Source organism: Trichoderma ghanense (assembly GCF_004382785.1).
Source record: "Trichoderma ghanense strain CCMA-1212 chromosome Unknown scaffold_2, whole genome shotgun sequence".
NCBI classification, from domain to species: domain Eukaryota; kingdom Fungi; phylum Ascomycota; class Sordariomycetes; order Hypocreales; family Hypocreaceae; genus Trichoderma; species Trichoderma ghanense.
The window spans coordinates 1,906,625-1,932,147 of NW_027395665.1; the positions used below are offsets into that span (position 1 = coordinate 1,906,625).

Sequence of the window (25,523 nt, forward strand, 5' to 3'; positions counted from 1 at the left end):
AGATGAAGGCGGATGATATCATAAGAGAGATCAAACATCCCGTGCCTTGAGTGGCAACAGCCGACAGAGCGACTGCTGGAGCATACAAGACGTCAATACGGCCAGTGGCGGAGGCCGCCGCAATGAGGTTGGCGGCAAACGGAGCCGTGAGCATGAGCGGATACGCAGGGAAAACCCAGGTGGGCGTCATCATGTGGATTGGGAATACCCTTTTGATATATGAGCACAGGCACGAGGTTGATGAACCGAAGAAGAATAGCTTACAAAGTAGACCACAGGATGAGATACAAGCCGGCACTTGCAGCGGCGCTCAGTCCCGTGTATATCCAGAACAGGATTTGCAAGGTCTTGAGGAGCCAAACACCGCAATGTGGAGCACCGAATTGGCATACGTTGATCAGGATAACGGCAATGCTGGCAATTATAAGAATTCCGGCCCAACGGACAGAGGACAGCGGACGACTTACGACACAAACTGTCAAGGATTGTCAGCTATCAAGACATTCCACCACTGCGGCAAGGCACTATGAAGAGAGTGTGAGCTGTCTTACAAAAGCGGGTATGGACAAAGATTCCACTTGATCTGTAAAGGATTTGGTGAGGCTACCCGGACGAAAATAAAATCGCATGGAGATCAAGACGCAGTTGGTGAGGAAGAGCACAATATTGAGGAGGCAGAAGGCGATGCCAAAGCCAGTCACCCACTCGGCTTGATAGACCACTTGTCTTCACGTTAGTATAGCTCGCTCGAGAGGAGGGAGAGGTAATTGATCCTACATCCATGAAGTGCGCTGGCTACTCCTCCGGTTGCCATTGTCTGGTAATGATGGTGAGCCGACGGTCCGAGAAGTTTTTTTTCCGAATACAGGTGTCGACACGAGTCGCTTCCTGCCCACCTTCTTGCAACTTACCATGGTGAAGAAGGTCCATTGATAGCAAGCAATGCGGTCTTTCAGCCCAATCTGGCGCGGAACGCTGCTCTTCTCGGTATCCCGAACGACGGCGTCAAGATTCGACGGCCCATTCGACGACTGATACTCATCGGGACTGCCTTCGCGACTCGGGGGCTGGCGAGCACGGGCCTGCTGCAAGCGACCCAGGCGCGGGTGAGCGCGCTCGAGAAACGTGACGCCGGCTGCAACTGAGGTGTGGCAGGATATCGCGATCCTGGCCGGCGTCGTGGTCCCAGAGGCGGTCGGAGTCGGGCCAAAGAAGAAGGCGGGCTGGTTGTCCTCGCTGGGCGACTCGTAGCCGTCACCCGGGGTGGAAGAGGCTACCAGGGCATCACGGTGAGGGGCGGCCATGGCGCGCTCTCGAGGCTGTCGGGGCGGCGATTGCCGAGGCTGGACAGCAGATGCAGGAGGAGGATCTGGCTGGGCCCGGCATCCGTGAGGGCGATGTGCACGTAAATGAGGTGAATCAGGAAGACGGCGTTGTCCAGCAGCAGTGATCCCAGATTGGCCAGAGGCATCTCGGGCCGGAGCGACGCTCTGGGATATGAATGCTACGGTAATGCGGAAGAAAGGAGACTCAAGAGGGTCTGCGAGGCGAAAAGGGCGGCGAATCGAACGGGTTTGGGTGCCGATGGAGAGAGCGAATAATTCCTAATCAGTCGCAGTGGGGTCAAGAAAGTGCGAGATAAAAACTCAGAGACAAAAGCAGAAAAGAGAGGCAATTCCCGCTTCTGTTTAGCCGTGCAGTTTGTTGGCATCAATCGGTGTCGGCATCTCGGCTCCGAACGAGTCGTGGGCTGGAAAAGAGGGAGTAATGGGACAGCAGACAGCAGATTGTGGTGGGAGGGACAGAGATGCAGGGGTTTCGGGTTGCATCGCCAATGCCGCGAGGTGACACCTGCCAAGGCATGCTGGTGCTAGTAATCCAGACCTGTCGTCATAGAAGCCTTTTTTTTTTCCTTTTTTTTTTTTTGTTCCTATCTTTGAGACATAGGGAGGTGATATGCCTCGGAAAAGTACCATTTTTGGTTGATGCCGGCATAATAATTCTATCCGGCACGAAAAGTAATGTAATACTTGCTTGAAGAAAGCCATCCATCTCGCATAAATTGACAAACTGGAAAACTAATCCCGTAGTAAGAGCCGCTTCTACAAGCACCACACGGTAAGAAGAACGCAAGGCACATGTGCGAGCTCTTCAGGTAGCTTATTACCCATGCTACTTGCAAATGCTACATTCTAACGTCCAAGCTACCAAAAGCCTGGAAAAAGATTTCTTACCATAACTGCATCAGATTCATGCAGGCGCGACCCGTGGACGGTCTCCACCTTCCCCGGACGCTCCCGTCCTGCTCCTCTGCAGAAGTCGGCAGGAGCTCCACCTTGCTCCGTGCCACCTGCTGTAACTTGAAAAACTGCCGTAATTAAACCTCGGTGCTCTTGAGGCTGGGCACGTGACCCTGTAAGTGACACATGTCAGTACCTCGCTCGTACCTTAGCTTGGTTTTTCCCAACAGCAGGCTGTCGCATTCTCAACTTCACCCCATCCAACATCGAATCCGCAAGACTGCGAACTTTGAACAACTCATCCTCCCTGCGGCGATGCATTGCTGAATGCATATGCTCGGCCATTTCAACCCAGCGCCCACATTGAATATCCCAATTTCCGGACTCATCTTTGCACCTAGAGTCGCGCCGCTTCTTCCCTGTTGCTGCGGCGCATTGCGCATCCGCTATTCGATATCCACCCTCGATCTTGAATAGACTACGAATTACACCACTGGACCAGACCTCCAGCATGAATATATAAACCAGAGGAAAAGAAGAAGACAAGGCAGACATGACGTTTACGAACGCCCCTGTGACCAGGCTCACCGTGTTGGGCCTGGTCTCAACCTCGATCGCCGCCAGCCTCTTCGATGCGAAACATTACTTCTACATCTTCATAGATACGCATCTGTTTCGGTATCGGCAGTTCTGGCGGCTCCTTGCCTACCAGTTTTGTTATACCAACTCCACAGAGGTTCTCTTCGCAGCCATATCGCTGTATAACCTCAGGGCAGTTGAGCGGTTGTGGGGATCAAGAAAATATGCAGTCAGAGCCCCCTCCCCCATCATTTTTCTATCATTCCCGCCTTGCAATCATCTCACTGACAGGACTCACAAACATAGTCGTTCCTCCTCATCTCGTCCCTCCTCACAGCCATATTCCCGCCACTCATCCTTACCGTGCTCCGACCTCTAGCACCGGGCTTGTTCAACTACATGCCGGCTGGGCCCACGCCCATTATCTTTGCGATTCTGGCGCAATTCCATGCCATGGTTCCGCAAATGTACAAGTACCGTATAGCGACGTCCCAAGCGCCACCTACAAACGAGCAGTTCTCCGGCGTAACGCTATCAGACAAGTCTTACCAGTATGCCATTGCCTTTCACCTGGCTCTGTTGCAGTGGCCGGGCTCTATCATTGGAGCCGCGGTAGGCTGGGTCGTTGGATACTCATGGAGAGCAGGGGTGTTGCCCACGTCTTTCACCACATGGAGGCTCCCTGGCTGGATGGTGGGCTCTGGATCCTATAGGAGAAGCGCAGAATTCGAAGGGTTAAGAAGAAGATTAGAAGGAGAGACCCCGGCAACGGCTGTGGCAACTGGCGCCCAAGGTCAAGCGGAAGGCCAGGCTGATCGACGGCGCACTATGGGCCAGCAGATTATGGACCAGTTTCGAGAAGCTTTATGATGTTCGAGAACCCTCCTGCTGCAAGGTTCTCCTTAATACGATTGCTATTACCATAGACCTGGATACTGCGACGATCGCATAATACATCATATTGACCTAACGACTGTTTCAGATCTCAACAGCATCCTGCCTCTGCCTCGTTGCTCTCACTTTCGGGCAAACCCCTGCTCTGATAGGGCAGAAGATTGTGCTTGTACGGCGGCCTGCAGCCGAGATGATAAGGACAACGCGAGCAAGCTCGGCCCGCTGGCTGCATGCACACACTTCGTCATCGGTATTAGTTCAGCGAAATGTCGAACAGCCCGAACGTTGAGCGTACGTAACGGAGCCCTAGGAGCTTTTGATGAGAGTGGATAGGGCTGGTCTGGGGATCTGACAACCGTGGGAAATTACACTGTACCCGCAGTTATAACGTGCTCATATGAGTACAGCAGGTACGTGCGCCCGTGGTGTGGAATGGACATGCACTCGCTCGTATAGACAGAGCTGAGAAGGGGGGAACGGCTTCCAAAGGTGACCTACCGAGTTTCAGGAGGTGATTTATCTTGTGTTGCCAAAATCCTGTGCATGCTGTTGGAGGATTCATGAGCCTGAGAATGCTGAGGATGGCGTGCAAAGCAAGCGAAACAGAAGAGAGTAAGTACCTGGAGAGAGAAAAGGCACCATCCAGCGCATTCCGATAGCTCGGCAGCCGGAGCCACAGACCTTGCCTGGATAGGACTAGCGGCGGGACGGTAGTTCTTTGAGAGGAGTGACTTTCAGGGGTAAGGACGCCTCTGGAGCGCTGCCAACCTCAGCTCTGGCCGCTCGTACGGTCAATGGGGCGAATGGATTGGATGCGGCGCCGTTTGATTGCTGGATGCGCAAAGGGCTCTTGTTGTCCTTGCATGCGCCGTGCACGAGCGGAGGGGCTGCAGCTCTCCAACTTCCCATCTCCCCTGTGGCAACGGCCCCCAGCACGTACTCGTATGTGGCCTCCAGCGGTCCAGGGCCGCCAAACAAGGCCCGGCAGCCTGTCGTGCAGCGCCTCCGCCCGCTGTGCCTGGCATCAGTCCCTCGAGGCGCCCACCGTAATCTGCGATTGGGCCCTGTAATGCCAGTCGGTAGTGGCCACTCAGCTCCTTTCCATCATTTGGCCCACTGAGTCCCGTCAGCCCTCACTCCAACATCGTTCCCCCTTCGCGGCCAACAACCTCCCAGCTGCAAACAACTGCTGTGCTGTTTGACTCGGGCTAATCACGGCCGTCCCGTCGTCTAAGACGCTGCCGCCGCGTCAGAGTGTCTTGGATTTGCTTTTTTTTTTTCCCCCCCTTCTCTTTCCTTTTTTTTTTTCTTGGCCTCAGCTTTGGATTTCTGGGATTTAGATCTCGACGTGGGATTGCTCGCTGCCCTTCGACGTGTGGCTTTGCGCCAGCGACTCGCTGGATTTAGAGGCCCGACTTTCTCTCGCCGCGACCTCAGCCTTGGCTTCGACTTCGACCACGCCTCAGCATCTGCTTCGCAACCTTGCTTAGATCGAGCGCTGCGACTCTCTGGCAACCATTGAGGTCCAGACTCCTCCGCCTAATGCGCTAGATACGAACCAACGCGTAACGAACTCGGACGCCCAGCATGAACGGATACCAGACGGAGCGGAGCTCCTACAACGAAGAGACGTCTAGCCTTACAACGCCAATCTCTAGCAACGGCGATCATGCCATGGAAGGAGCATATGGAAAGGACGAGCTCCACGGATATGAGCAGGCCGCGGCCGCCCATCAGCTCGAACCAGTAGGTCTCGCGCCGGTCACACCGATCGAGCTGGCTGCAGTATTGACGCGTCCAGATGGATCCCAACGATGCGCCGAACGGATCGCTTGCCGACCTCAAAGATCCGATCCAAGTACACCTGCTCACAGAAACTGCGCTCTCCGACAGCAAAGAATATGAAATCCTGTCTCAAGAAGAGGTTGATAGGCTGAAGAAACAGTGCCAGTTGCTGAGCCAGCGGGTCGAGTCCACCAGGGCCAACCTCGCGATCCAGTCGAAATACCGAGATGCGGCGGTGTCGATGGCCAAGCTATATGCCGCTGGGAAATCCGAAGAAGAGCTTCTCGACGACCCTAGGGCCAGGGAGGTCGAGCTGGAGCGGGAGACGACCGAGAAGAAGTGCGAGGAACTGTCGCGGGAGCTTTTCAACCTCGAGAAGAACCTCATTGGCCCTCAAAGACGCCTGCTCCAGCATACGGCCGGTATCCTCCAGCTAACCCACAAGGCATCCAAACGGGCGGCAGCACGAGCCTTGCAAAACAACAATGAAATTCCTGGCAGCCCCGAAAGCTTGTACACCTACTCTCAAAACCGAGACAGCCTAGCGCAAGCTGTGGACGAAGACTATTTCGAAGACCCAAGCCTCTACCAGCTGGATTCTTTCCCGGGTCTGCAGACGGGGCATCTGAAATCGGCAATCGACATTCCCTTGAAGTCACCTGTGCGAGAACAAGCCAATCATCTTAGGGGGGAAATCGACAAGGCCCGAGAGGAAAACAGCCTGTTGGTGAACCTTGTCACTGATATGGAGCAAAAGCTGGAAAACCTAAGTCTTTCGCTCCGAGAGACCATTGTCAAATTCAACCCCGAAGTGAACAACGACTATCTAGAGCCACCCCGGGACTCGGCCAACGGTGATCTGAAGCCCGGTGATATGCTCAGAAAACAAATCGACTACCTGGAGAGCGGGCTTGTCGCCGTGCAAGCAGAGCAGGAATCGTTTCTCAGCAGCGGTGGCAATGGTGGTGGTAACAGCAGTAGCAGCAACTACATGCTGGACGACGGCCCTGAGCAGATCGAGTCCGTCTTGGTCGGCCTTTGGAACAAGATGCAATCCGGGTTCGCAGAGAAGAAGCAGCGAAACGAGGAGCGCCGAAAGCACCGGCAGGAGAAGGGATTGGTCGATGATGATGACACATCTGACGACGATGCATTCGACGCCGACGAGACTTACAGCCTGATTGCCTTCTCCTCCAAGGTCCAATGGCTCTACTCTCAGGCCTCGACGCTGAAGGACCAGAAGTCTGTGCTCAAGAGACAGATCAAGCAGCAGCGCGAACTCAATAACAAGACCGACGCCGAAAAGGATGAAGAGATTGAACGGAGACAGGAGGAACTGGACCAGACCCGCTTCTTGCTCGAACGAGCCGAGAAGGACGCCTTTGACGCCCAGACCATGTTGGCAGATGCTCTGCAGGACCTCGAAAAGGCGCAGGGTTCGTCCTCTGGCATCGATGCGGAGGAGCTTCGCAAGTATACTTCCAAGATCGAGTCCCTGGAAGCCGAGGTTGCCACGCGGAACGCCAAGATCGAGACACTTGAAGCTCAAATGGAGGAACAAGACGCGAAACTGGAGGCACTGGAAGCCGAAGTCGAGGCAAGCAATGCAAAGGCAGGCTCCCACGAGGCCGAGTCCCACGCACACAAGGCTCGGGTTGAGTCTCTGGAGGCAGAGCTCCAAGCCCGTAGCGAACGTATCGAGTCTCTTGAGGCCGACGTTCTCGCAACTGGTGTTCGGATCGAGTCCCTTGAGGCAGAGATCCAAGCACGCAGCGCCCACATCGAGTCTCTCGAGGAGAAGATCCAGGGTCACAGTTCCAATATCGGATCTCTGGAGGCGGAGATTCAGTCACGGGATGCCCAGATCGCCTCCCTCGGGGCTGATCTCCAAGCTCACAATGAAAGAGGTGGATCCTATGAGGCCCGGATTGCTACTCTGGAAGCCGAGAAAGAGAAGATGCTCGAGCTCAGCTCGCAGCTTGATGGCGCCTCCAAGGAGAAGGCAGCGGCTGAAGAGATGGCCAGAGCTCTACAGGAAGAGGTGGAAAACATCAAGGCAAGCCACGCGAACAAGGAGAAGGAGATTGCTCAGAAGGATGCAGACCTGGAGCAACTCAACATGACCCTGGTGGAACTGAAGACGGAGCTCACATTTGCCAGAGCGGAGCTGGATGGCGCGTATGGATCTCGCGCCGAGCGGGCAGCAGATGCGGCAGCTCTCTCGAATCAAGAAGAAGTCGCCAGGCTAACGAACCATGTCGAAAGGCTCAAGAAGGAATTGGCTGGAACGGTACAAGACCTTGAGGCGATCACCAAGGAGACTATCGGGGCGGAGCGCGAGAAGATGGAGCTTGAACAAAAGGTGGACGAGGCACTCTCAGCCAAGGCCAGCTTGGAGGCGGATCTGGAAAAGTCTCGGCACCTGATTGCGAAGCTGCAGGAGGACCTCGACAGCGAGCGGTTCAAGGTCGGCGTCACACAAGGGGGCGTCACAAAGGTTGGCGCTGGTGCGGCGCTGCTCAGCGAGCAGTTCAGGATGTCGATGCGAGAGGAGCGCAAGAGGTTCCACGAGGACATCAAGGTACGTTTACTGACCCTGTTGCGTGGTGTTGGATGCAAGACTGACAATGGTTCGATTGTAGGAGGAACGCGCGAGGTACCGAAAGCTCGAGGAGGAGTATGTTCGCCTGAAGAAGAGTCAAGCAGCGAGCAAAAATCCTCCCAGTTCATGATAATTCACCACCACCGACGACATCAACAACGGCCTAATACCTTTCGCTCTTCCGTCACCGAAACCCCGAATGTCGCATCAAGCGTCTCTCGCCATCCAATTTCCCCCACCTACTTCTCTTATTTTAATCTTCTTGTACATGATACCAACTTGGAGTTGGCTTTGTCTTTGGTTCGATTCTTGACTCTACTGATGGTTGAGACCGCTTCTCTTCTCGGCCAACACACCCCTCACACAGGCTCACCAGCGCGCTGGAAAGAGAAGGAAGAAGCCTATGGTCTGGCGTCTGGCCCTTTTTTTTTTTGCGACGGGACCTGCTTGTGTTATCTCATCTGGGTTTCCATCTGCTTGTATTAGGATAGATTTGCGCACGGCATACGGCCAGGGGGGTTGGGGGGGTCCCTCTCCCCCTTGCGACATTTTGGATAACGAATATAGTTGATAAAAAGAAAGGCGGTTGGATGATTCAAATAGATCAAGTGTTTTTTTATTTTATCATCAAGAATAAACTAAAAAGAGAATCTGTTTCCTTGGGAGTTTTCAGGTATGCTTGTAACAGAAGTAAATCGGATGTAGACCTCCCTTCCCGTCTTTCCTTTTGCAAAGTCCATATTCAACTCACACGATTTGGCTTGCGACATAATCAAAGTGCCTCTTTCTTCTATCCCATCATTCATAACCTCTCTCGATCCCCATCAGCATTTCCAATCCATCAAACCAAAATAAAAGCACAATCGAGTTCAAGAAGACTGCTTCACATATAACTTCAGGAAAAGTACCTACAGCAGCGTACCTAGCTAAGGTACCTTATAGCACCCAATTTACTTGATAAAACTGCCCAGTTTCTTGTTTTGCCTCCATTAGGAAACTTCCTCTCACCCTATTGGTCAGAAACAAACCAAAGAAAGTCGAAAATACGTCCCGCTGAAACTTGCTACATAAAGGTACTAGCCCAAGGTTGTTATTTTCACTTGGTACCTCGGGAGTCGGGCAGATCAAATCAGGCTGTCCCAGATAGGCAACGGATCTTTTGTCTTTACCTGTGGTTGGCAAATAACCTCCTGCAAACCGATCCCAGCTTCCCCTTTTATCAAATTGGAACATGTTGAAGCCGTACATGGCTCCAGGAAAAGAAACCAAAGTCGGTACAGTGGGGCACAAAAAGTTCTGATCCGATAGTATGGCAATTGCCTTAATAGGCGGATCGTAACTTTTCGAGTCACTGTATGGTGCTGTAACGGACAACCAACCAACAATGCACCCATCAATCTTTTATCAAGCGGCCTCATCACTTCATGTCGAGAGACTCAAAGGGTGTTTGGAAAGATTCAAATGGTCTAGTGTGCTAACCTAACACTTTTGCTGTCTTTCTTTGTATTACTCTTTCCCAGTACAGACTAAAAAGCATTCTCATCTCCTTCAGCTTCCCTTCTCTCACATTCTGTGAGGAGAATCCATCGCTCTATATCAAAGATTCTAGCTGCTGTTATAACAAACAAGCACGCGTTCTGGCAACCGAAACCCAAACATGGAATAAGATGAAAAGTAGGAAAATCATGAACCTTGAACATGAATTGGAGAAAGAGCAACAACCAAACAAACGATGGACGTGAACAAAACAGCCCCTTTGGTATCGAGCAAAACGTAAATCAATGGGTGGACGAATTGAACTCAATCCACAGTTGAGCCTCCTCCCCGGTTCCGAGAACGCCATGTTCATAAATAAAAGAGTAAAAGACGATCCAAAGCTGCGATTAAGATGGCGTGTAGGTGCGAATTAAATATGGTAAGGATGATAAGCTAGAGTGTATGGAGAGAAAGCATGCGAAAGCTGCCGAGGAAAAGTCGCATAGTCTAGCGCAGAAAGACGTGGAGATGGAGAAAGAGGACTGCGCGAAAGGCTCAATGGGTTGTTGTAGTCGTGTATGAATATCAAGGAGGTCGTATCCAGGTGTATAGCCAAGGGTTGTGATAAGCTGGAAGATCAAGAGCTCAGATTTGCATCGACTCGTCATCCACCGTCATTTGGTCGTCGTCAGCGTATGCCAGCTGCGCCCAAACTCGCCAGTGCAAAATGCCGAGGTGTGCCAGTCTGGTAGCGATGTCATCCATGCTCGCCTCGTCGTAAGGCTCTCGCGAAAGGCCATCGGTATCGCGATCCGCAGTAGCAGGGCGACGGCTGGGGACACGGACACCAGTGGCCACTGAGAACAAGGCAACTCCAGAGAGCCCCTTGAACTCGCGGACGCGGTGGCCAAGGTCAGCCATCAGGCGGTTGAGGAAGCTCTCCTCAACGTCCCGGTAGAAGCAGGCATCGACATCGCCAAGAGCTGCGGCCAGCCTGGCCTCGAGCTCCGGCAAGGCGGTGGACGGCAGGTTGACGAAGCGGAAAATTTGCAGCGCCATGGACGGGGCCATCATCTGCCATCGCGCAGAGGGCTGGCTCGCAGGCGGTGAGGTCTGCAGCAGTGCGACCAGGGTCTGGAAGAGCTCGCGGGCCTTGGTCTGGGAGTCTTGCCTGGGCGCGACATACGAGGGGACGACGAATGATGACCGAGGGGATGATGAGGCAGAGCCTGCTGCGCTGTGGACGACGCTGGAGGGCCGAGAAATCGACGGTGGCGTGTTGAAGTCGAACCTGTCCATGATGTCCTCGACGTGGGAGGAGCAGTCCGACGAGGGGGCCGCGGGGCTGCGGCGGCGGCTCATCTTGTCGAAATCCTCATAGACGCGCATGCACACCTCGAGGTTGATGGCGTCGAGGACGTCGGCCCTCAGCTTCATCAGCCGCTCCTCGTCAAAGAGGAACGTGTTGGGCAGCCGTTCGTCCCAGGCTGAGGGCAGCAGCAGCCTCGACAGGGCCTCGAAGAAGACGCCCATGTCGCCAAATGATTGCGAAGGATGAGCGCGGCTGTCCGTGTACGTCTGCTCCGCCTCCTTGTACCACTGCCGCGCCATGGTGATGTCGGTCTTGCCCGAGTCCATCCTCTTGATGAAGAACTTCTGCTCAAAGTGCGTCGTGTCCTCGATCAGGACGGGTCGCAGGCAGCGGATCTGGTGGTTCGCCACGTCCAGCTTCATGGCCTCGAGGACGCTCAGCAGGCTGCGCATGCCGGTGACCAGCTCGTCGAGGTCCATGTTGCGGTTTCCGTTGCTCAGCTGGTTGTACATGGTGTCAACCCACTCGTCGCGCATGGGCGCGCAGTGCGATTTCAGCACCCGCGAGAGCCACAGGGCCAGCTTCTCCAGGTCGGCAACGCCCTTGTGGAACTGCTGCATGAGGAGCTCGACGTTGAGGCCCTCGTCCAGGAACTGGCGGTCACGCTGGGGAACGAGCGTCTGGATGATGTCCTTGACGGCCCTGAGCAGGATGGGCAGCGTCCACTCGTCGCTGTCGCCATGCTTGTAGACGAATGTGGGCCTGTCCATGATGAACTCTGACAGCTCCTGCTTCAGCGTCCTCCAGAACTGGTTCGCCTTGTCCTGCTTCCTGCGGCCCTTTTCTCCATCGAGGTTCGGGCGGAAGTGAAGCTCTGGGTCGAAGTTGATGTCGTGGCGAAGCTTGGGGTTGTGGATGATCTTGGAAACGTCGAGCTCGCTCAGCGTGGATCTTGTGACGGGCGGCTCCAGAGGTAATGTGTGCAGGGAGGATGGCAGGCTGGGCTCTGGGCTGGGGGTGACCGATCCGGATCCCACTGAGATGGCAGAGTCGGACGAGGGATTGCGGGTTAGGGGCGCAGACTCGGGTGCCGAGGCGCGGGGGTCGGCCTGACACTGTCGAGGCGAGACCTGTGACGTTGACTGTGCGATCTCCTGCGCCGTCTCCTCTTGGCTGGCTGGAGGGACTTCGGACTCCTTCATGGGCTCCGCGTCGTTCTTGGTCGGGCACGGGGCCGAGGTTGACAACTGCCTCCGGGATCGCTCTATCGAGCCTCCTGTTTCCTGCTCGGGTACCATCTTTGCGAAAGTAATAGAAAGGTCGGCTGTTGAAACGAAAAAAAAAAAAAAAAAGAGTGTACCGACTTCGAAATCGATGGTCTTCTCGTTCTATATTCTATAAGTGGTTGCAAGCAATTCGCTTTCCGTAGCCGCAAATACCAGCGTAGTATGGGTGAGAAGTCGCTGATGGTTCGGCAAAGGCGAGGAGGGCTGGGTTGTTAAGTGAGCGTATGACCTCGACTGCAGAGAGAGCTGACGGTTAGCATTTTAACTTGTACCAGGCTATACGCAAAGCATCTCAAAGAGGGTGTGACCGATCCAATGAACGGAGCGGTTGACAGCAGACACCATGGGCTACCCAGGGTTGCCACGCCTTGGCCTCTTTGCGTGTTGAACAAGCCCACAAAGAGATCAAAGGACGTTGCCCCCTTTCAGGGGCGGCGGGGGCGGTCGTCCAAGTGCCGAGAATGGTACAATGAAGCCGGGTGCCCATTGGGTTGGAGTTTGCTTTGTTTGAACGGCTGTATACTTACTCTAGTGTATAGAAACAAGGCGGGCAGTCGCCTGAGGTGTGTATATCCCGGACTCGAATCCTTTATCCCTTTGGGTTTCCTTTCGTTCTATAATTGGTCTGCCAGGCCGCTGTCGAGAGTTTCAAAACGAAACCAAGTCGCTGGGAGGCAATTCTCGCTAACAAGACAAGGCCGGATTCGCAAAAGGAAGCGCAATGGCTGGTTTGTCGAATGCCAAACCGGTCAGGTGAAGCACAAGGGACACGCCAAGTGAAGGAAGTGTGAAAGCAGTATCAAAGAGAGAGTGATGGGGAGGAGTAGGTGAGAGGAAAGATGGAAGATTGGCCTTGGGGGAGGGAGAGAAGAGAGAAGAGAGAAGTAGAAGTAGGAGGAGGGTAGGAGAAGAGAAGGAGAAGAAGAGAAAAAGGAAAAAATAAGGAAAAGTAGGACAATTAGTCAAGTTGAAGTAGGAGGCGTCTGGCAGCAGGAACTAGTTGGTCGCCAGAGAGAAAAAGGAGCGGAAAGACGGGACCCTGGGAGACGGACGGAGATGGCACGAGGATGGCAGGCCCAGCCCATGGAGGTGCCAAGTATCGTGTACATGCGACGTATCCGGGCAAGGTGGCCCAGGATCCGGAGGGTAAGGTACCTGCTGTACCAGGTCAGGTATGGGGGACGACGTGTGAAGGGGAGCGCCAGAGTGGGAGTGAAGGGGAGGCGCCGGTCGGTACCTGGGCTGCAGTCGAGGCCGTGGGTACCGGTACCTGAGCCCGTGCCCGGCTGGGCGACTCGAATCGAGGCACGGTGGAGGCCACCCTGGTACCGCTACTCCCTGACAGCTGCAGGTGACGGTACCGGTACTGGGTACGAGGTCACCCAGCACTGGCGCATGCAGGCCCAAGAGACCTCCTGAAGGGCTAGCGCTCTAGTGAGCTCTGGAGGGAGGACTGCAATCTTAGGTGTGCCTGAAGTACCGCATACCTGGCGGTGGGCGCCCAAGAGCTGGCGCTGCAGCGTGGCAATGCGGGCGAGGCGTCGGCGAGCGCGAGGTAGCGGGTACCTGGCGCCGAAACGAGCATCAAGTACCGAGTTTGGTACGGGGCGCTGTTCTGACGGCGCAATGCGGCAGTCGTAGCCAGGGCGCCACTCCTAGTCGTAGGTACACACACACAGGTCAGGTAGGGGCCATTTGATTGATCCAGTGCACAGCACAGCACAGCGAGGCCACTGCAGTTGCGGCTACCTCTAGTACCTCTCCGTGCATTAGGTAGGAGGTAAGGTAGGTACCTTATATGGCCGCATGTACGAGGCACCGCTACAGGGGACACGCCTCTCCGGTGCGGCACCGAGGGATGACTGGAGGGTTGGAGGGTTGGAGGGAGTTTGCTTGCGCTGCGACACTCAATGTTATGTTCCATGGCACTGATGCAAGTGGACGTGGTAAAAGTATGGATACAGGTGCCATGTACGACAAGGGACGAAGTGCTGGGCAAGAGTGAGTGGCGCCAGGTACATGTACCTGTGCGAGTCGAGGTTGATGAGGGAGGTCTGGGGCTCGGAATGGTCGTCGCATGTACTTCGTCGCACCCGCGGCAACGAGTGAGGAAAGATAGAAAGAGAAACGACAAATCTCACAGGAAGGGGTGGATCCTCGAGATGGCATCAGGCGGCGGTGGCAGCAAAAAAAGAAACGAAAATTTTTGAAAGAAAAAAAAAAAAAAAGAACAGCCATGCCGCTGGAGGCGCTATCGGCGCTGACCACGCATGGCCTTGGGAGCAGCATGGCGGCGTCTGGCCCTCTTGGAGGGGAGCAAGACTTCGAAATCGCTGCTTCAACCTCAAGCCACCTCGCCAGGGGGCGCTGCTTAGCATCAGGTCACGGTACCTGCACTCATACCTGGCCGTGGACGGGATGGGATGCCCGTACGCTAGAGAGATTGAGTTGTGAGAGCCCTGAATAAGTTGAGGGTGAGGCGTGGAGGAGGGAAGACGGAGAGCCCCCTTCTGGGACACCACACTGTGTGGCCTCGCGGCTGCTGGCATGCTCATGCTCACGCTCATGCTCACGCTCACCACACTCACCACTCACACTCACACTCACGCTCACACTCTCTGGCAGAGCAAGGTTTGGGTGTGTGGACTGTGGCCTGCGGTGCTTGTGCCAAAGTTCAAGCAATGATCTGATGAAGGTGGTGGGTACACCGTAAGTTGCTCTCCGTAGCCACCAGCCCTTGCGTTGGCCTCTGCTTCTCAAATGCAAGCCAAAGGCCAAACGCCGCGGCTTGAAAAAAAAAAAAAAAAAAAAAAAATCACAGCAGAGCGGACCGCTCATGACTAAGGAAGGGCATGGAACGCCTCGGGAAGGTCTCAATAATCGTCCAAACTGCCGGCGAACGAAACGGCGAAGAGGCGCCAATAGGCGCAAATAGACCAACCCGAGACGCAAGAGGCGCTGGGCTGTCGAGCTTGAAACGGCCGGGTTGCCATTTGTGCCCGTCCAGTGTCCGGTGCCCAGTGTCCCGTCCAGCAACCGGCCTGTGCAGCATAGTCGTATGTTTTATTTCATCACCGTCGTATTGTTATGCCCGACTAGTCATCGTCGAAGGTGCAGGACGTCTTGCCACGTCTGTCGTCTGGCGCAATGCCCTGCAGCGGCTAGGCGGCGTCGGCCTGAGATATCGCAATTCGGGCGCAAGAGGGGGTCGTCGCCTGCACCGTAGGCAGTTCGGGCGCAAGAGGGGGTCGTCGCCTGCACCGTAGGCAGTTCGGTGGTCATGTCTGAACACTGTCAGGCATTTGGAAGTATTACCAAGACGCTCCCATCAGTTTCGGCGCTGGTGGCGGACAAGCCTCGCTCGTATTGGCCATTCCAGTTCCACGGCGGCCTTGTTGCTAGACCACAGGCCCAAAAGTTTGACTTGTCTGCAGTCAGTCGGTCGTGGGCAAACTGAGCGCACACACGGCCAGTTTGACAGTGCAGGCAGCATCAAAGAGCCAGCCTGCCAGTGTGCGCACTAGCACCGCTAGAGTGCCTCAGCAGCGCGACATCGCAGCCTGTCACGCAGCCAAGTGCCACATAGCAGCGCCTCGTCAGGCTAGACAATGGCAACCGGAGGACTCTTCCCTATCAAGTTCCCTTGCCATGGCCTAATCAACCGTTTCGTCGGCTTTTGAATGGCACGGCCCTGTTGCCGATACATCTCCGTTTTTCATTTGCCATCGGCTCCGACCAACGAGCGAGCCGGTGCCGGTCGAGTGATGGCCGCCAAGACGACGACGAACAACTGCAAGCTGCAGCTACCTTTTGCCACCCAGCTGACACGCCGATAATTTGTTGAATGCCGTACTTCATTGTATGTTGGTCTTGGCGCGGCTGGCCACTGGAACAGCAAAGAGGACGGCAAACGACCAGGCTAACAGGGTAGCCCCTTGTAGAGTGTGGGATGACACCCTCGATTAGATACCAGTAGTGGATGAGGTTAACGCTACTCCGTCCGCATTCTATAATTATTCGTCGAGGCATCTGGTTTGTTGTCGTTGCCTGGCGGCACAGATCTTGGGGTATCGAAACAAGGATGTAACGCTGACCTAGGTAGGTTAGTGCCTACTGTTACTTGTGCATGTCGCATTGACACACCACGTTTTCCGCTCTTGGGCAGAAGTATACTGTACTGTAGAATGGTTGAACCGAGGTGGAGGGGGGAGAAAAGAGATGAAAGAAATGAAGGGGACGAAGAATGCTGTCCCGGATTGGGCCTGTCCGCAGATCATCTATCAGAGAGTCAGAGTACATACACACCTATGGAACGGAAGCCAACGCATCGGCAAGCTGTCCGTTGTCGGGACTCGACTCATACTTCGTAACCTTCCGCTCACTCCGTTTGCTTCATTGGAGAATTCGGCGGCAACTTGGGCGACAATACGGATAGTACTGTACATACACAAATACAGTACAACACAGCATAGCACGGCGGCTGCTAGTTCTGCTTGCCTAGACGAGACATGCTCCAGGGGTCGCCGCCAATTGGATGGCGCCCCTGGGGCTGGAGAAGACCCCTGTTCCCCGACGCCGCACCAGGCAGCTGGTACCCCAACCCCTTTAGGTGCGAAAGGGCCACCAAGCGCTAAAATGAAGCGAAGAGAAGGGGAAACGAGGGCGAAAACAGCGAGAAACGGACGGCAGTTTCGAACGGTTGGAAAGACGAGGAGTCGTCTTCATTTCTCTTGTCTTTCATCCAGTCACCCATGGTAGCATCGAATGTCGTCATCCAGAGATGGCCAGGGCCGCAGGTGGTTGTTTCAAAGATCCGTGCGTGCTGCTTTGTGCGAGTCACTGCCTAGGAGAATCCGTCCAAAGGGTCAGATACATACAGCAGCAAAGACGCAGCCAGATGAGTGGTACGAAGGACAGTGCAATGACAGGATAGGACACCGATTCGGGTGGAAAAGGAGCGGAAGAGCCAAAGGAAATTTGATACTCGGCCTTAGCACGCTTAGCTAGCACTGCGACCCAGGAGTTGGTGGGAGGTCATCGGCGACGCATGCGGTGTTGGGTTAGCCGGTGGCCTCGCACGTCGCGGCTCATCAGGAGCGACGGAGGTGACAAAGGGGGTGGGCATCGCATCGCCAAAGAGGAAATCGAAACGAGGTGAGAGTCGGTCGCTGGCTGCTCACCTCCGTTCCGTGGCCTCTGAATCCCACTCCTCCCATTTCCCAGCCCCAACTTCCGCCCTCCGTTCCCACGCAGCTCGCAGCTCGCAATAATCCAGCCCGTCTGCGCTACTGCGCGCAAGTGGCCGTGGGAAAGTGACAGGTGCTTTTCCTGCTGCCATTGCGTGTCGCACGCACGCATTGGCCGGCTCTGTGGGCGACACTGTGCAACAGGTGCATTGTTGAGTGTTGAAAGCGGTAAGATTTTCTAGTCCTGAGGTGGTAGTGCTAGTGGTTTAGTCCCACTGTATGGCCTCGCGGCTGACCTCGACACTTGCCGCACTGTGGTCAGCCAGCCAGCCAGCCAGCCAGCCATGGAGATGGAGCAAACCACGAATTGACTGATTCATTACGGTCCCCCTGATGACCTTCATTTAGCACGGGCCGCATCGTCGCGCACAGTCTAAAACGGAGCAAAGACCCTTGAACCCAGCCCGATCCCCCCACCGAGATGGCGTGGTCTCTTTCTCGAAGTCCCCCGAATCCAGGCACACGAGCTTCATCACCTCGCTAGGGGCGATGCGGCGACGCTTCCAACGTTGGTTCTCCCCAAGACCCCGGATAACGATACATGGGGCACGCGCAAGTCAACCCACAGCAGCAGGCCTGCCCAACCGAGCAAAAACTGGCCCGACTCGAGTCTGCGTCTTCTGCTTTCTTTGGCCATTACGGCGCTCAGACGGGCGATGCATCCATGTACGCTATGTACACATGACATCTTGTCCCGTCATGCTCTGTCTTTGTCCGAGAGTGAAGGATGAGGCTTGGGGCACTGCTTCGTCCTCTGAAAATGGCAGCAAAGGCCAATGGCCAGCTCATCGTGTCATCCAGCCGCACTGCAACGAGGCTTGACTCCCACTGCCACTGCAACTCTGTCCGCTGTGCCCCTCCCATCTCGGGCCTCACCGACGCGCGAGGATGAAGCAATAGGTACGGATCCCGCCTCCTCTGCCGCTGCCGCAAGTACGCCGACTGCTTGAAACGCACCAACAATGCGCTTATTATTACGGAGGAATCAGCAGAACAGAACCGCCCTCGATAGCTTTCACCTCCATTTTACGCCAAGAGACGGGCGACCCCATCGCTCTCGTTTGCTCGTGCATGCTTGTATTCCTTGCAATCTCAACACCATCTCGTCCTCCCTCTCATGCAGACCCGCCTATTGACGGCTGGCTGCCCTTCTCCCCCACTCACCTTCTCCTCTGCTGACCTTGCCTTGCCTTGCTTGGACTTGCAGACACACAAGACATCCACAATCCCCTCACAGGGGAATCAGAGGGAGGATGGTGATTCAGGCACCAAACAAATGGATGAACGCACACGACAACCAGAGGAAAGTGATTCTACCAGAGGGGTTCCCGTTGAAGCGCCTTACCTTAGGTGTACCATAATACCTACAGGTATTCAAAAAAAAAAAAAAAAAAAAAAAAAAAAAAAAAAAAAAAAAAAAAAAAAAAAAAAAAAAAAAAAAAAAAAAAAAAAAAAAAAAAAAAAAAAAAAAAAAAACTCACGCAAGCTCCCTCACTCACCGTACCTACTACTCTTAGAGAGAAGTGGACTCGCCAGATTGGCCTTCAGATCTGGGTGGATAAGGTACCAAGATGATGACTTCATCGACAGCTTGGAGTGCCGAGATTGGTACTCGTACCCGCTCTGCCGAGTGGTCCGCGCCGCCCGACGAGGTACCGCTACCTGTCGTCTGCTGTGTTGTGTGGACGCATTGCAGAGGATCCCAAACATTTTACTGTCGGCCCTTGTTGACTCAGGCACGCCTCGGCAGCCAGACGACACGCGCGGTTGCTCCAGTCCTTTCCCTGCCCTCGCCTCGACTTGTCTGATTACCCATGAGATGAGTCTGACTTGACTCCGACTGTCTCGGCGGGCAAACCTTGGGACAGCCGTCATCGTGCATGCACACGGATGTTCTCGTACTGTACTGTACTGCCATCTGTCGCATCGTCCTCCTTACGGTTCGGCTGCCGCCTGGACGAGGGGATCATGCACTGCTGGTGCTGCAGCCGCCGCTACCGATACTGTTGCAGACATTCCGAGTCGGCCACCCTGCTTGACGGACATTATGTACTTATGAGCACGAACGCACCAAAAGCACAAACCCGGTCGCTACTATACGGGTAAGGAGGAGATGCTGCGCTGCGCTGCGAATAAGGCAGCCGTGCACCACGAGAAGCGCGGCTGGGCGCGGGTGCAGATGGGATGGACAAACGGGCGAGGCTACTGTAGTCTCATGTCCACTCGAGGGTCACGGGGGCATTGTCAGACTGCCACGGCTCTGTTGGGCTGTTCTTTTGACCCCATCCAAGCACATGTCTGTCTGGTCGTGTCGCGGCACCGCTCGTGGCCCTTGGCTGCTGTTAGTCGTGGCCTCGAACCGCTAGCCAGCATGAGATGCACAATGAGTCGACACGGCTGCTCGACGACGGCCATTGGGGAGCAGTGCTCCCTCTTTGTCCGCCCCCCTCCCACTTTCTATCGATGCACCACGCGCCGTGCAACACCAGGGAGCTGCGGGCTAGACGTAGCGCCCAAGCCGTCGTCGCCGTTTCTGCCCGTCAACCTCTTTTTTCAATGTGTGCAGCAGCAAGCAGAGCCCGTAATACCGGATGCACCACACCCAAACAGCTCTATTTAGCTGTCCCGTGATGCCGGGATGCCATGGCACTGGACGAACCAGGACAGGGCATGATCCCCGGCTGCGGGTGGTTTCAACGTCATCTCCTTCTGACGGGCTCGTGAATGAGAGGGTGACTCGGAGAAGGACGATGACAGCAATCCACACACACAACAGACCCTCGTAAGCCATCAACACCAAAGGCCGAGCATATGGATTCTACACTGCGTTTTAACAGGCTCAGTAATACCCATCACTCAGCGTCAAATCGTTCCGTAGGTTGGACATAGACATCACAGTACTTGCAAGGGGCAACGGAGCCGAAAAAACTTCTGCTGGATGCCAGTGTCGGCAACCCCATACAGACACCCGGGAGCGAGTATCAATAGAGCTCTAATTGCGACGATGCCAGGGAACCCAAAGAGAAACAGACGCATCTGCCGTTGGCCGCAAGTCGGTACTAATAGCTCCCCGGTGGTCCGTAACTGCGGGTGCATTCTCTGTGTAACGACCGCACAATCGATGGCGAGCCGAAGCCGTCTTCAGCAACCATTATGGAGTCGGCATCGGGAAGAGGACCATGGCCAGCGAAGCCAATTACTCGCCCGCTGCTGCTGCACCGGGCCCAAAGGGGCGATCCTGTCGCCGTATTCAGCTTCCGCACCGTCGGCTTCTGTTTGTTGCCTGGGCCGATGATTTTGTGCTACGCGAGCACATCACCATACTTGTCCGAAGTTCAGCCTTCTGTAGGAGTCTGCAGCCATGCTCTGCTATTGGCCAAGAACATCCTGAGGCGGTGTCTTACTCGCCCTGCTTTGATCTGCCATTTTGCTGAGAACGCATGGCAGAGGTTACATACAATGATTCATCGGGGTAAGGGATTTTGGGAGGTAGGATGGTCGTTGATGGTGCGTCTCCAATGCCGGTGATCCCTCTTTTGTCTTGTACGTCCTGACAAGCAGGCAACTGACACTCCTGTGCATAAGGTACCTACTCGTACTTCCCTATCAGGGAAGTTGCGGCGAGAGTGTGGCAGCACATCAACCTCCTCCTCCTCCTCCTCCTCCTCCTCCTGTCCGTCACCCGAAAGGGCGCCATTCCAATTCCCGGAATCTTTGCTACCCGCACTTGATGAACGCGGCTCAAGGGTCACAGCATCCCCTGGGGCGCCACGGGGGCTTGTTTGACGGCGAACGGCTTTCGACTCGGGAGGGTTGGCTGGCACCTGGACCTTGACGCCACCGTTCTACAAACGCATGCCGAGGACCGTGGTTTTAAATTAGCAGTCACCGGTACAAAGTACAGCTACCAAAGTGTGTGAAGGGATCCGAAGTCGACCTTTTACAAAGTCAGTCAGCATGCCGAATGCTGTATGCAGGGTGGACGCCATGGCTGCGGCTTTCCGAAGTCGCCGGTCCGGACGTACACAACACTGCCATGAGCTATTACTGTGCCGCATATTTCTTCCGATGCCTTTCACACCACTTGAGTCTTGAATTTGGCCGGATCATGACTCGACGCTACTAGAACCTTCACTCTAGAATGCTTTGACACGGAGTAAGATGAGAAAAATCATCAGTGGCGCTTTAGTTTGTCTCTATTTGCATTCTGGAACATTTCCATGTGGGAGTGGATCTGTCTGCCGCCCTCGCTTCAATTCAAGACCGGCTTTCCCCTGATATCTGAGACTACCCAAGGTAAGGTGGTGCAGTGCACGAACTAACTTGAAGGTACATCGACTGACTGCGCAACAGGTAAGTGAGCAATCAAGGGATGCTTTGGCATGATGGCATCTCCCGCCAGGAGCTGTTGCTACGAGAAGCGCTTGCTTCTGTAAGGGATAACACAACATGTCCTCCATCTGCCCATCCCCCTAGCACCACTACCGAGGTATCTCACAGTGTGTGTTTGCATCCATGGCTGAGAAGCATTGCTTGCTCTTCCCCTTGGGATGAACGGACGGCATCCCTTGAAGTTCCCTCCCCCAACAAGGGCTAGGGCAAATGGCAACAGAGTTGGTATGGAAACGAAAATCAACAAAGGCATGTCGATCATCGCAGCAATGTCCGTTCTATCGCCATTGGTGTGCAGAGACGGGACAGAGTATCTATTTCGGTACGATGCGGGAGTTGCACTGGGTTTGCCACTGGGGCTACATGTTAGCCCAGCAGTCCGGCATTGGGGGATGCTGATCGTTATGGTCCCCTAGAGGGGTATATCCTTATTCTCTGAAACGTTCTTTCAGAACTTAGGAGTTTAAGTATGATGGGATGGGTCGAGCATACGAGCGATGTCCAATCAGGTTATGTGGCGATGATGATCAATGGTACATGAACTCTCGACTTATGTTAGCAGCCGGCTGGTTCTCTGCCGCCGCAACAACGTCTTTTGTTGAAATGGCTGGAAGCCGTCGGAGCACTCCGTAATCTACGTTTGCCTACCAATCATATCCACGCGCAAACATGTTTTGCATTTTGTTAAAGTGCCTGATTCCGCCTTGATCACGTCCCAGCGTCTCGAACAGAGAGACCATGACTCTTCCGTACGTACAGCCAACACCAGCTTAGACAGCGTTATCTGCCTCCCTGTCTTCAAGGGGCCAAAGACGCCGAAGCTTGAATAGTAGTATTTCAACGTCCCTTGCCCTTGTTCATATGAACAAAAGTCGGCACGGGTGGGAAGGGCAATGACCTGCATGCAGGTTCCTGGATGGGGCTCTTTGGGCTCTCCACTTGTTTCGTTTCCACTTCCCCTGTTGTTGTTTCCTTCTCTGAAGTTGCTATGAGTTTTCCATTTGCTTTGTGGCGCAAGACCCGGTTTGGGCTCGATCTTGCTATTAGCAGGTAGGTAGGGTAGACAAAGTACGATGTAGTTGATGCATCGATATGGCACTAAGGTGGAGAGTGTTCGGTGCAGTCTAATGGTAGGCTGTCATGCAACAGCCCCAACGATTTCAGCCAAGCCAGAATACACGGAAAAGAGGAAACGTAGAAGAGATCAAGACAAATTTCTTATATCCTTTGAGAAAGGGCAGGACCTCCGCTAACAGCCGCTGAACTCTTCCCATTCCACGGCAGAAAAAGGAAAGAAGAATGTCAAGGACCAGCCCTCGTCGAACCCTCGTCCCCGGATTGGGTCCCACCGCTCTTGGGGGCTCAGCGGCGCGCTCAAAAAAGGCTCGTAATCTGGGATCATGCAAAGTGAAAAAAAAGCGACGGTTTTGGCTTGGGAAGCCGCTTCGCTTTCCCGTGCGTACGAATTATTCCAAGCACTCGAGAACAACGCGGCGAGGCGGTGTAGTTGAGCGAAAGAAGGGAAACTTGCCCTTCTGATGGCTGCATATGCGGAGTAGTTGGGAGGGAGGTCCATGTGCTTCATCTGGGGATTGTGGTTGTAACGCGTTTCGGAGCTCTGGCCGTGAATTGCCTTGTGAGCTGGGAGATGTCGACCGGTTCATTCATGCCTTTGGTTCAAAGCTGGGGCTATAACAAAGCTAGACTTCAGCTTCATCCCTCGTCGAACTTCCTCTTCTGCGCAAGGGGGCCCTTACTAACCTACTCAACAGCGCTTACTTTAGGTATTTCATGCCTCCCCCGGCTTGTTTGGCGGCTACTGCTTAGGCAACTTGCGCACTTATTTAGTCAGAGTTACCCAGCGGCATATCGAGGGGAGCATCTCGGAAATTGACCTTCTGGAAGTGTTCCTTTGCGGGCTTCTCGAGGAGCTGCCTTACTCGTGCAAGAGGTTTTACTAATTGTATAGGCTGGTAAGGTATCTAAAGGCCTGATGCTTGGCGTGTACCGACGTCGAGGGGCGGTAGGTTATCGGTGAGCTGCAAGGTATTGGGAGCACTCTAGGCGATACAGGGACGAGATTGAGGCTTCGGATGCTGCTTGCAATTGCTGTTACGTTTTCAATGACAATTCTGCTGCTTCTGCTGCTAAGGGTAAGGCGGAGAAGCTGCGCCAAGTACATGTTTATCGGACGTCTGGCAATGTTACCTGCCTGATCGTGTTATGACCATGCAAGATCGAGGCATCGTTGAGGCGGCAAGAGCTGAAGTCGGGGCCTGTGCGCAGCTGATGAGCCCAGCTACATGCAGGACAGCTTCCGTCCACCTTGAGGCGCTGAAAGGTAAGTCATCAATCAGCCCAAAGCGGTTGGGGCTCGAGTTCGATGTCACAACCTTGCTGTTCATGGAGGACCTGCTGCGGCTGCTTGCGCTGTATGTCCGAGACTGCAATAGGTGCAACAGCCTCGAGTCAGTTAACGATGAAAGCAGATAATAATGTGATATATTGGATGCCGTATCTCGCTGGCTCGCGTGGATGTATGCATCCAGCACGGCAATGATGATACCGGCAACACCGGGTCAGAGATGAGGCTGCGCTCAGTCAAAAGCTTCAAACACGAAGGCGAGACCAGCCAGAACTCGGGTATCCGCCAAGCTTCAATTGAGTAGTGGCTCTGTGTAAGGTGTTTCTAAACTAACACATACTTGACAAGAGCAATCCATTATCTGTATGGGTTGGGCTCTTCTTACTGTTGAAGTCCTCGATGCTTCCCTCGTTGCTCCGTATCTGTCGTGATAGACCGAGTTGAGGTCTGTTCTGGGAGATATGATGACGTATAACGGCTCTCTCCAAGCTGAAGGCTAGATGGCTCGCGGTTTACTCGGAAGCCGCCGGTGTAGCATCGCGCCCTGAAGGTTGTAGTACGTGGCTCGTATCCTCTTCTCGTTCCCAAACACTGTTCTTCATTGGAGGTGCTGTTGCTGCGTGATCCATCAAATGGTATAATATCAGAAGGAATCTGTCTTCAAAGAGCCTCGTTTCAACTCCCAAACTCCCAGGACAGCAAATATTAACATGTTTTCGAGGTCGACTCGGGGTTTCTTTTCGGTACGCTAGAGGTTGTAGTCGGCTTAGCTGAGCAGCATGGAGACCTATATCTCAGTCAGCACTCCGGACTACCACGATGAAGAGCAGCAGAGTTTCGGAAGATATAAACGCACAGCCATGATGACGCAGCAGATGCTGATATATGGACTCAGTCGTTCTCCTATCCTCGCGCATTTCCAGAAGATGCCCATGACACTTGGCGCGTTCGTTAGCTTTCAGTACAGCAGCGGCGCATGCGAATAACATGGCATCTCGACATACCCGTTCTTGTTGCGGTCCATGATGCCGGGCGTAAAGTGGTGGACATATGTGCTCGTGCAGATCAACAGCAGGATGACGAGCAGGAGGGATTTGAAGTTGAAGAGCGCAGACTAGACAGAAACAACAACAAGTTAGCAAATCCAACCACGTTTCTGCTTCAAGGTGCCATGTTTCATCAAGAACCAGAAAGAATCTCACCATTTTGACCGCCTGCGAGTATTGCCGCTCAATCAAGCAATTGCTGTACAGGTAACAACAAAAGCTGTCCAGATGCTCGGCTTCCGCAGTCTCGTCATCAACAAGCTTAGAAGGGGCCAGATGTGGGATAGGAGGAAAGATTCG

The 25,523-nt window shown here is 54.3% G+C and overlaps 7 protein-coding genes across 7 annotated transcripts; 3 read left to right on the forward strand and 4 right to left on the reverse strand.

Annotated features, from left to right (window-relative positions):
* Positions 1–2,793: 2,793 nt before the first annotated feature.
* Positions 2,794–3,689, forward strand: CCMA1212_003009 (DSC E3 ubiquitin ligase complex subunit 2; the record flags this gene model as incomplete). Its single annotated transcript, XM_073700373.1, has 2 exons — positions 2,794–3,048; positions 3,126–3,689. 2 exons carry the CDS (start codon positions 2,794–2,796, stop codon positions 3,687–3,689), a joined length of 819 nt encoding a protein of 272 aa, XP_073561663.1.
* Positions 3,690–5,300: 1,611 nt separating this feature from the next.
* On the forward strand, positions 5,301–8,230 carry CCMA1212_003010 (uncharacterized protein; the record flags this gene model as incomplete). The annotated part of the gene is made up of 3 exons (XM_073700374.1): positions 5,301–5,459; positions 5,515–8,079; positions 8,141–8,230. 3 exons carry the CDS (start codon positions 5,301–5,303, stop codon positions 8,228–8,230), a joined length of 2,814 nt encoding a protein of 937 aa, XP_073561125.1.
* A 1,991-nt stretch (positions 8,231–10,221) lies between these two features.
* CCMA1212_003011 (Protein SOK1) lies at positions 10,222–12,186 on the reverse strand (the record flags this gene model as incomplete). The annotated part of the gene is made up of 1 exon (XM_073700375.1): positions 10,222–12,186. The coding sequence occupies one exon, from the start codon at positions 12,184–12,186 to the stop codon at positions 10,222–10,224; it is 1,965 nt and encodes a 654-aa protein (XP_073561126.1).
* A 7,447-nt stretch (positions 12,187–19,633) lies between these two features.
* On the reverse strand, positions 19,634–20,456 carry CCMA1212_003012 (uncharacterized protein; the record flags this gene model as incomplete). Its single annotated transcript, XM_073700376.1, has 3 exons — positions 19,634–19,756; positions 19,781–19,953; positions 20,453–20,456. The coding sequence occupies 3 exons, from the start codon at positions 20,454–20,456 to the stop codon at positions 19,634–19,636; spliced, it is 300 nt and encodes a 99-aa protein (XP_073560898.1).
* Positions 20,457–20,573: 117 nt separating this feature from the next.
* CCMA1212_003013 (uncharacterized protein) lies at positions 20,574–20,948 on the forward strand (the record flags this gene model as incomplete). The annotated part of the gene is made up of 1 exon (XM_073700377.1): positions 20,574–20,948. One exon carries the CDS (start codon positions 20,574–20,576, stop codon positions 20,946–20,948), a length of 375 nt encoding a protein of 124 aa, XP_073560899.1.
* On the reverse strand, positions 20,821–21,409 carry CCMA1212_003014 (uncharacterized protein; the record flags this gene model as incomplete). Its single annotated transcript, XM_073700378.1, has 3 exons — positions 20,821–20,970; positions 21,014–21,265; positions 21,329–21,409. 3 exons carry the CDS (start codon positions 21,407–21,409, stop codon positions 20,821–20,823), a joined length of 483 nt encoding a protein of 160 aa, XP_073560895.1.
* A 3,534-nt stretch (positions 21,410–24,943) lies between these two features.
* CCMA1212_003015 (Protein kish-A) lies at positions 24,944–25,382 on the reverse strand (the record flags this gene model as incomplete). Its single annotated transcript, XM_073700379.1, has 4 exons — positions 24,944–24,964; positions 25,034–25,115; positions 25,182–25,291; positions 25,380–25,382. The coding sequence occupies 4 exons, from the start codon at positions 25,380–25,382 to the stop codon at positions 24,944–24,946; spliced, it is 216 nt and encodes a 71-aa protein (XP_073560896.1).
* Positions 25,383–25,523: the final 141 nt, after the last annotated feature.